This window comes from Amblyomma mixtum, chromosome 7 (assembly GCF_055824585.1).
Source record: "Amblyomma mixtum isolate Tamu chromosome 7, ASM5582458v1, whole genome shotgun sequence".
Classification (NCBI taxonomy): Eukaryota; Metazoa; Arthropoda; class Arachnida; order Ixodida; family Ixodidae; genus Amblyomma; species Amblyomma mixtum.
This window is the reverse complement of record NC_143018.1, coordinates 25,867,239-25,876,969: the sequence shown is the minus strand read 5'-3', so window position 1 is coordinate 25,876,969 and position 9,731 is coordinate 25,867,239. Positions and strand designations below refer to the sequence as shown.

At 45.3% G+C, this 9,731-nt stretch overlaps 3 protein-coding genes across 3 annotated transcripts; 2 read left to right on the top strand and 1 right to left on the bottom strand.

The window, feature by feature from the left end:
* The first annotated feature begins 15 nt into the window (after positions 1-15).
* LOC149335385 (tRNA wybutosine-synthesizing protein 4-like) lies at positions 16-3,279 on the top strand. The gene is made up of 2 exons (XM_089552081.1): positions 16-1,779; positions 2,499-3,279. Exons 1-2 carry the CDS (start codon positions 119-121, stop codon positions 2,815-2,817), a joined length of 1,980 nt encoding a protein of 659 aa, XP_089408207.1. The 5' UTR covers positions 16-118; the 3' UTR covers positions 2,818-3,279.
* LOC149335384 (uncharacterized protein C8orf76 homolog) lies at positions 2,806-5,641 on the bottom strand. Its single transcript, XM_089552086.1, has 8 exons — positions 5,430-5,641; positions 5,089-5,325; positions 4,926-5,010; positions 4,362-4,515; positions 3,624-3,696; positions 3,503-3,562; positions 3,252-3,323; positions 2,806-3,127 (listed from the first exon to the last, which is right to left on the bottom strand). Exons 1-8 carry the CDS (start codon positions 5,523-5,525, stop codon positions 3,035-3,037), a joined length of 870 nt encoding a protein of 289 aa, XP_089408212.1. The 5' UTR covers positions 5,526-5,641; the 3' UTR covers positions 2,806-3,034.
* Positions 5,642-5,868: 227 nt separating this feature from the next.
* Positions 5,869-9,578, top strand: LOC149335383 (replication termination factor 2). The gene is made up of 8 exons (XM_089552085.1): positions 5,869-6,058; positions 6,122-6,216; positions 6,348-6,432; positions 6,922-7,058; positions 7,729-7,807; positions 8,062-8,175; positions 8,500-8,596; positions 9,255-9,578. Exons 1-8 carry the CDS (start codon positions 5,990-5,992, stop codon positions 9,458-9,460), a joined length of 882 nt encoding a protein of 293 aa, XP_089408211.1. The 5' UTR covers positions 5,869-5,989; the 3' UTR covers positions 9,461-9,578.
* The last annotated feature ends 153 nt before the right edge of the window (positions 9,579-9,731 follow it).

The following is a 9,731-nucleotide window of genomic DNA, read 5'->3' as shown; positions in this document are numbered from 1 at the left end:
CAAGAACATGGCGGCGCCCTTATGTTGAGCGAGTAGAGAAAGGTAGATGACGATCTGCAAACTTTTACCGCCTCTGTTTATGTAAGTTAATAAGCAGTTCTACACTGCGAGCGCTAAAATGTCTAAAAAGGACAAAAACCGTTCAGTGCAAAGGACGAATGACAGCAGCATTGTCAGTAAGTGCTCCATGGCTTCTAGAGGATACGTGACAGACGACCTCACGAAGCTGTTCGTCGCCAAGTGCGCTCGAAGATCGCCCCTCATCAACCGCGGTTACTACGTTCGAGCCAAGTGCATGTCGCTGCTGTTCGAGAGCTACTGCGATTTCTTCAAGGGTGAAACGCCGTGCCAAGTCCTGTGCCTCGGCGCCGGATATGATGCCAACTTCTTCAGACTGAAGGCGGCCTGCGGGCTACCGGTCCGCTGCCGCTATTTCGAAGTTGACCTACCGGCGGTCGCCGCCAACAAGAAAGAAATCATTGAAAGCTCTACCGACCTTACTTCACTGGTGAACGAGTCAGTGACTTCGGGGCCTCAGGCGCAGTACTGCCTCTTGGGGCAAGACATCTGTGATCTGAACAGACTGGAGACAGCGCTTCGCGACCGTGGTTTAGATTTCGACGCGCCAACCCTCGTGTTTGCGGAGTGCGTGCTCTCGTACTTGGATACGAAGCATTCCGACAGGCTCATCGAGTGGATATCGAACAAGTTCGACGACGTGGCCCTTGCTGTTTACGAACAAGTGGAAGCGCGCGACGCATTCGCGATCGTCATGCTAGGACACTTCGAGTCTCTCGGTTCGCCGCTGAAATCTCTGCACAAGTACCCAGACGTAAGGTCGCTGAGAAGCAGGTATCTGACGCTCGGCTTCGAAGCGTGCGTCTGCGTAAGCATGGACGAGTTTGTCCGTCGCCTGGACGCTAAGGAAGCGCTGCGCTTCCAAGGTCTCGAACCTTTCGACGAGTTCGAAGAGTGGCACGAGAAATGCTCCCACTACGCGTTCTCTTTGTCCAGGAAAGGAAAAACGTTCGGTGCCTTTCGAACGAGCCTCACACAACGTGATGTCGCCTGTGTGCCCAGAGACGTAGACCAGCAGGCGCAGGTGGACTGGACGTTGCACACTGTAGGCTCTTGCCTGTGGAGGTTTGGTCACTCGTCAGTACTGACTGGAGACGGCAAAGTAATTACAGTCGGTGGGTTCGCGGAGAACGGTGGAAAACATTCCAGAGTCTTCGCACCTGTTCTGACGGATCCAGAAACTTTCTTGTCGGAACCGGTCCCTGCGTGCTTGGAAGGCAGACAGCACTTTGCAATGTTGTGCCTCGACAACGGCTCCGTCCTTTTAAATGGGGGCCGGACGTCGCCCCTCCGAGCGTGCGATAGTGATGTCGTCTTGTACTGTTCGAACGGCTCTTGCATGGCCAGGCCATCGCATTTTGAATTCACACCGCCGCCAAGATGGAGACATACCTTGACAAAGCTCAGAAGTGCAGGAGGCGGCCAGAAAGTCGTCCTGTTTGGTGGACGAACACCACATGATGCAGCGCTGAGTGACTGTTATGTCTTGGATGTCCCAACAAGTTCCTGGAGCTTGGTCACAGACAACGCAGCGTCACCTCTACCACGACACAGTCATGCTGCAGTTGCGACTCATGACGAGTCCTCAATGATCATTACTTGTGGGCTGTCGGGTAATGAGCAACCTCTGAACTGCGTTTACAGCTTTGATATCAATACACTGAGGTGGCAAGAACTGCCTGTCGATGGACTTCTGCCTAGGTAGGACCCTTGCTTTGTCGAGACAGCTTTATGATGTGCCTATTGCTGGCTTTTGTTTCACAAATGCTGTCATATGAAGCTCACTTTACAAGTTCACTAAAAACAAAAGTGAAGAGCAAATTTTTCCAAAACAAAAAAAAAAGCTTTGGAAAAGTAAATTGGATTTCCCACAAGATGGACCTTTTGTGATCGTAACCACCTACTCGGACTATTGAGATCACACATGCTTTAAAACGTTGAGCATGTTCATCAACATCGTTTTCTTTTTGCTGTTTAATTCTCCTTAGGTGTGCAGCAGTATTGCTAAAATGTTGAGCTAGTTAGTGCACTTCAAAAATATAAAGAGGTCGTTGGCTTATCTAAACACTGTGCCCTGTTCCAGCCCATCGGAATTTAACCTGTGTTATAATGGTTCGAACACAACCTCACTACTATTGGAGACAACTGAAATGCAAACAGAAGATTGAGAAGATTCAAGTTTGGGAAATTAGCGATTTCTATGATTAACTATCACTTTGCAGGTACAATCACTGCTTTTTAAAAAGCTGTAATGAGCCTTGTTTGTATACCTTTTTCAGTTCTTCACCTTTGCATTTGTGTGTACGAATTTCATTTGTTGTTGAGGGTACATATCATAGTGTGTGTAGGTGGGTGCTATTGTGTGTTGGCCACTCTTGGTTGTCACTGACATACCGTTACTTATCCATTAACTCTTGCAGGTTTAGCCACACAGCACACCTGGCTGACTCAAACACTGTGGTACTTGTTGGAGGAGTCAGTGGCAGGTGTGGCAAAGCCTGTGGACTGGCAGTTATAAACCTGGCATCCATGTCCTGCAGAGAAGTGCAACTGCCAGGACAGGACCCAGCACGCCCCATCATGACCTTCGGCCACAGTAGTGTGCTCATCAGGGACTCCAACGAGATCTCAAAAATTCTCCTGATCGGTGGAGGTGGCAACTGCTTCTCATTTGGGACTCATTTCAACCATCACATTGCAGTGATTGAGCTGGGAAGACTTTCTGAATATATTTCGTGAAGTGAACGTGGCTTTATTTTTACATATGCACAGAACATATTGTGACGGACTAGAAGATGATGAAGCGGGCAGTAGCATGAGCAGGAGCGCTCGTGTGCTAGGCCCACAGCCATTAAATCATATCATCGCCATCTGTTATCAACTCTAGTTCTTCAGCTTGCCATCATGTAAACAATATGTTGTGAGAATGACATTCAGTTTCTGTTGCAACTCTTCTTTAACACTGCTCGCCGCTACTGTGCTCGTGCCTTGCAATCCAAGAGAACCAGCGCTGCTCAAACATCGCCGTCACCTCTCCTGCTGCCATACTCTGAAATGAAATTGCAAGTGTGAGCTAGAAATGCAGTTTAGTTCACATAAATGCTCTAGATGCTAGGAAACAGGTTTGGTTATGCCTAATCCTATATTCAAACACAAATTTAAAGAAGTCTTACCAACAATAAAAGTGAGTCGCCTTCCTCATCATTCTCTGCCGCATTCACAACTTCACTTTCTTTCTCAAACTCCTAAAAAGAGATAACTGGCGTTGAGTATATCTTTCATGTACAATTCAAAAAGCATGCAACGACTGGCTTGGGGGTCATTTTACAGCACTTCATGCTGCTGCTAACTACGCATGGAAGTTCAATGATTCTTCTTTGACCACGAAAAGCTATTTCTATCTCAAGCAGATGGTGGAACATACGTTCAGTGCTTGTTCTATGAATTCTTCAGGGAGTTCCAGGTTTTTGACCAGCTCCTCAACCTGAAATGAAGACGTCAGTGTCATCGAGGCCGTCTTGTAACGCTGCCTTGGAATTCGATACCTCAGCTAGCGCCTTGAGATTTTGTGCTTTTGCAAAAGACTGATTGCCTGACAGAGCTCCTTGGTACAGCAATCTGTAAAGAAGGTGTTTCTTTATGTACTCGACTCGCAGACTTAAAGGTGCACTGAAGAGGAATCTGAACTTGTCTTTTTGCCGCGGGAACTCGATCTACACGTTCCTAGCATTCTTAGCAACTGCGACTTATTGCCCTGTATGGCCGATTTCCCAAATTAAATCGAATTAACGGCCGGCTCCCGCCCTTTTCTTTGAATTCTGCCTCGTACGGTGGGCGGAGTCGACCAACGCGTGGAGTTCCTTTCACCCAGTCCCGTGGCGGCTTGCCGCTCTGCCATCGGCGGAGTAATACGTAGTAGTCCGTAGTAGCAAATAGTCCACGCGTATTTTTATTTCTTCGGGCTTATTTTGCAGCTATATTATCTGCGAATGAAACTATTTATTCATGGAAACCTAAAAAACAAAATAAAGCGAAAGCAAAGCCTCCACGGAGCTGGCTGAAAGGAACTTCACGCGTTGGTCGACTCCGCCCATCGTACGAGGCAGAATTAAAAAAGAAGGGCGGCAGCCGGACGTTAATTCGATTTAATTAGGGAAATCGGCCATACAGGGCAATAAGTTGCAGTTTCTAAGAATGCTAGGAACGTGTAGATCGAGTTCCCGCGGCAAAAAGACAAGTTCAGAATCCTCTTCAGTGCACCTTTAATGAGCTAGACACTTTACCTCGTTTTTAACAGGCATGCTCCTGCCTTAAATGCCAGGCTACTGGAGTCACTTGTATTTCCCATCAGCTCTAAGTAGCACTTTGAAAGCCTGTGCCAAAGATTAGATGTCCATGGACGAACCAGTAGGCACCTGCAAAGTGCCGCACTTTCTTCTGAAATGCAGAGATCACACTCTCGTCAGTGAATTACAGTATGTCAATAATTCCAAAGGCATTCATGACGATAACTCGAGCCAGTTGGCAAATAAACATCAATTTACAATCAGTGCTCGTGGTGCTTAATGTCTGTGTTCCCATCATTAGGCTCGCAGCCAATATACAGTATTTGTCAAAAATATACAGCCCAAGGGCTTTGCTGTAGCGCTCAGAGGGAGACCCCTTGGGCTGTATACTTTCGGCAAAGACTGTACATGCACAGCACCACCTATGAGACGTGCGCGCATGCGCACTGGCGCCGAGCGCATTGTGAACGCCGCAATTTCGTACCGCGTGTCCCGCTACTACGAATCAAAGTTGACGCAAAGTTGGTTGTAAGGAAATGAAAGGTAACACGCCGTTCATACCGGTCGCATTTTCCGTCCGGTTGTATATCTCGGAGCGTAGCATCCACACCGCAACCCTGTGATCACAGTTCGTCGACAACGTCTCCTGTAGAATTCGAGAAAGAAAGAAACGGTGATTCGACTGGCAATGCTCACGCTTGAGTGGGAAAGGTCGCTTACATACCAACATCTCGGCGTGCTTTAAGGCTTCGTCGTATTTGCCAAGGTTCAAGCAACACCTCGACATTCCTTCCATGCAGTCCCGCTGCACAGAGGTGGCCGACTTTGGCGCCAGATTCAAGCAGCGGCCGTAATCCTCCAATGCGCGGCGAAAGTCGCTCTTCATGTAATGATAGTCTCCCTGGTACTTTTGCAGCATCATCTTTTCCTCCGGATCATCAGAGGTGGTGTTGATAAACCACTGAAAGGATACGCATGTGTTTATCTCTCTCTCTCTTTTTATGGGGGAGGGAGTGATTAGAGAACAGTTACGTTGCACTTCCCAAGAGCTTGAATACTACTCACTTCGCTTTCACAGATCTTGGCGTTGTACGAAGTTTCCGCCTGCTGATTCCTGACCCTAGGCGAATCGAATACGTCGTCCTCAAACGCAAATTCCATCTCGAACTACTAACCCGACCGGTAGTGTCGAATGAATGAAGGAAGCCTTTATTGCACGATTTGCTAAATTTGACTATCGCAGGCACATCGCAACCCGCATGGCTAGTACTAAAGATTACCGCCAACCCAATCAAGGCATGTCACGTGACATCTCTTCATGTAAAGTATACCAACTTGATAGTGGCATATTAATGCTGTAAAATGTAACTGGTTAGCGCTACTGGCCATTATATATTACTTTAATGGCAGGAAAGGCTTGAAAAAATTAGGTGTGTTGGTTAGCGGTGCAATGCAATGCAGCCAAGCAGTTGCCGGAAGTTTGTGTCACGTGCTCATACGCTTGCTCATGCGCTTTCTGGCTTCCGCTTTCCTTCAGTCGTGTTGTGGTGGGCCTTCGGCGCAGCGATCGTTTGTGAACAACAGTTTTTTGTTACTGCTAGTGTGATTTCGGCAGTTTAAGCAAGATGGGATGCGACGGCGGTACAATCCCACGTCGCGATGAACTCGTTAGAACCAAACAGAAGCCCGAACAAGTAAGTAGCTGTCGGTCCGAACTTGTTTCTTCACTCATGTCATTGTATTTCATGGGATTTCAGAAAGATAAAGATGCTGAAGCCGTGGCCAAGTGGAAACACTGCGCGATCACTCAGGAAGAGCTCAGACAACCCATCGTGTCCTGCGAACTCGGCAGGTAACCGCATTCGTTGATCGTGTTTTCGATTACTTATGTGCTTCGTTCGTTCGCCTGGAATCCATGTAAACCATGTTCAGTCCTCTCAGTGCGTGACATTTGTGACCGCATGGTTGCGTTCCGCTTTTCAGATTGTACAACAAGGAGGCCGTCATCGAGTATCTCCTCAACAAAGACTCCTCCTGCGAGGCCGCTAAGCACATACGTTCACTGAAGGTTAGTTTTGTTTGCGAATCAACAACGTTCTCCGTAGCAGTGGCCAAAGCATCCGCCGCCCATGCGATTGAGTTTGAGTTCACGTGTCGACCTCGACTCATCGGATCTTCTAATTTATGACACGCATACTTCTGTTTGGTGCTCGGCCTTTCTAGGCAGAAAAGGATGCTTGAACGCGTGGTGTTTGCGACCAAGTGGCCTGCTTACTTGTTAGTGTACGGTTATATATTGCCATGGATGTCAGTCATATCTACCTGCTCTTTTGCAGAAGTACTTACACCAGTTTGAGAATACTGCAACGTCTTGTTCACTCCGAGTTCTCGACCAGTTTGAAATGATTTTATCATAATGCCTAGCCATCCTGGTCAAGAACCTGTGGTGACTACGGGTTCAGTGCCTAAATCAAGAATAAGTTCTTAGGCAATAAAGATGTCAATGTGGGACATATTGTGGTTAGGTTAATGTTTCATGTAATCATTCCCTCTTTAGGACATAGTGGAGCTGAAGCCCACTGAAAACCCTGGCTACAAGAAGCGGGATGCAGACAAGGGGGACGAGTACGTTGACCTTAGAGCCTCCAGGTTCATCTGCCCCGTAGTTGGCCTCGAAATGAATGGAAAGTACAGGTGAGTGTTCCGCAGTTTGTTCTTCTTTGCCTTTTCTGTGCTTGCTTATGACATGAAGGGATTTGGGAGTGTTCCTTTTTGTGAAGCAACTGATTTACCTCATCTTTCACTCGCGTCCTCTTGAGATCTGTAGCATTTTTTGCAGAAAAGCATTTCTTGCTAACATTTGGAGCACTTCAATTATCCACGAGACTTTTGTCTAGAATTAATGGGTACTCGAATGAGTCAGAAATAAGGGAATTGCAGATTATTGAAGGCATTTTTTCTTCATTGACAAGCTTAAGGCGTAGGTCTTGCCGGTGTTATGAAGTTCCCTCTACACACTTCAAAATTTATTCAGGAAAAAAGAACATATGCTCTTTTCAAAGAAAATAGTATGAGCACTCTTATGCTAATCGTAGGTTATACATTTTGTTTAAGATTCTTAGGAGTACTTTATTTACTTCCAGTTATAGTGTACTTCCTGCTTTTGCATAACTGTATCATGTTTTTGAAAGCTGTCAAAATTTTGCTTAGTTATGTTGTAGGGCCCAGTATTTTCACTGTGAAATATTTGAAGGAAACGAGTCTTAGGTGGTACGTGTTTGTGTGGCAGTGCTTAGCATTCATCATTTCTCTCCATGATCTTTGTGTTTGAGCATCTGTGGAAAGATTTCTGTACCTTTTGCAGGTTCTGTTACCTCAGGCAGTGTGGATGTGTGCTGTCGGAGCGTGCCCTGAAGGAGGTGAAGTCAGAAGTTTGTCACAAGGTATGGCACTGGAGTCTGGTTTCTTTTGTTCGTAAATTTTTCAACTTGCTAGCCCTCAGAGGAGTGTATGGTTCTGCTAATAATTTCCTTGTAGAGGTTTTCAGAAATACTCATGTTTCATGCCCCATATCGTATAAGCTGTGCAAAAATTGCTGCTCATATAATTCACCAGAAAATATTGTTTGACTGTCATTCAATGGCTGAAAGAAAAGTGAAGATTTCACTTGCCTGCCTTGGTTTCTTTTTCTGTGCAGTGTGGAAAGCCTTTTGAAGATGATGACATTGTTGTCCTGAACGGCTCAGACGATGACCTTGCCGTCTTGTCAGCACGAATGGAGCTGCGCCGAGCTAAAGCGAAATCTCAGAAGGTACGGCACTTGATACATTAATAGTTCATTACAGGCATGTTGGTGCCACTTGGAATTCCTTTCTCATGTTCAGCACTTAGAAGAGCACTTGAAAGTCTAGGTTAGTGTAACTGGTTGTTCTTGGTTTGATTTGTTTTTATTTGTTGTTGTTCATCACTTTTGTCTTCTTTTTCAAGAAGTTTAAGCTTAAAACCGGTGACAGACATAAAGTGAAAAATTGTATTGCTGTTACCACTTCTGAAGCGTGGACAATTATTCGAGCACTTGTCAAGAAGCAAAGTTTACATTAAGGAAAATATTATTTCACTTGCCTTTGCTTTGCAGAAGTCAAAGAAACGAGCATCAGACAGTGTGGAAGATGGGAAGAAGAAAGTCAAGATAGAGAACGGAGTCGGTGCAAAGAACTCTGCAGTTGTGAATGGTATGAAGTTGTCCATATGCCATATTTGTCATATGCACCCAATTAGTATATGGTGCAATTTTGGCTCATAAAACTATATCTTGGAGAAAAAATAAGAGAGAAAAACATTAATGATTGTCAGATTGCATGTACGTTATGTTAATTCAAAAATGCAAACAGTGTTTACACTTCGCTGCTCTTTTTTTGTGTGTTATAAAATTAGGTACATAGAATGGAGTTAAAATAACTACATTATGTGCAGTGCTTGTTTTTTTTTCACTTGTGCATAGTGCTTAGGAGTGTACAGAAATTTACTATTTATTCCACTTTTCTCTTCCTTGCCCCCAAAATGAAGGAGCTGCATTAGAGCCAGGTAATAAATGTGGTTACGTACTGATGCACATTTTTCTTTGCTGCGCTTTTTTCAGCTCACCATTGAGCTCTTAACATGTCTGAGGTCTGCTTCACTAGACATTATCACCGATTCTAATGCATTGAATTTTTGAACCATGCAGTAAATACTATTTGTGAACCCTCACACAGTAGTTTTCTTGTAGCTGTTGCAACTCATTGTGCAAAAGTTGTCTTTCAGAAATACTAATTCATGACAAGGGGTGATCACTTGGGTCTTGAGTGCTTTGCGCATGTTATTTAGTTTTTCTTGTGTGTCCATCTTCAGGTGGAGCATCCACGAGTGGCGTCGCAAAGAATTCCGAAGTCGGTGCTGCGACCAAGATGATTCTTCCTGAAAAGGCACGCCAAAGTTACAGCATAGCCAAGGACCCAAACACTAGCGAAGCTTTCAAGTCGCTGTTCACATCCCACCCCGAAGCTATCAACCAGCCCAAGCCTCACTGGATTACACACAATCCCTTGTTCTACTGATCATTGGCTCCAACTGTACAATTTTTGCATTTGATAGGTGGCTAACCTACATGTGAGAAACCTTATGTTTTCAGAGGCAATGTAAAAAGTCTGAATAATAAAAAACTTTTACTTCTCCCCTGCTGTCTTCAATGCATAGAGAGAGAGAGAAACATTGTTGTGTTCTATTCAGCATGACATTGATGACATTGGGGAGAAAGCCATTCCATGCAGAACAAGCCTGTTTATGAATCATCTGTGTTGGCAATGTTAGAGACAGGAGTTATTAGTT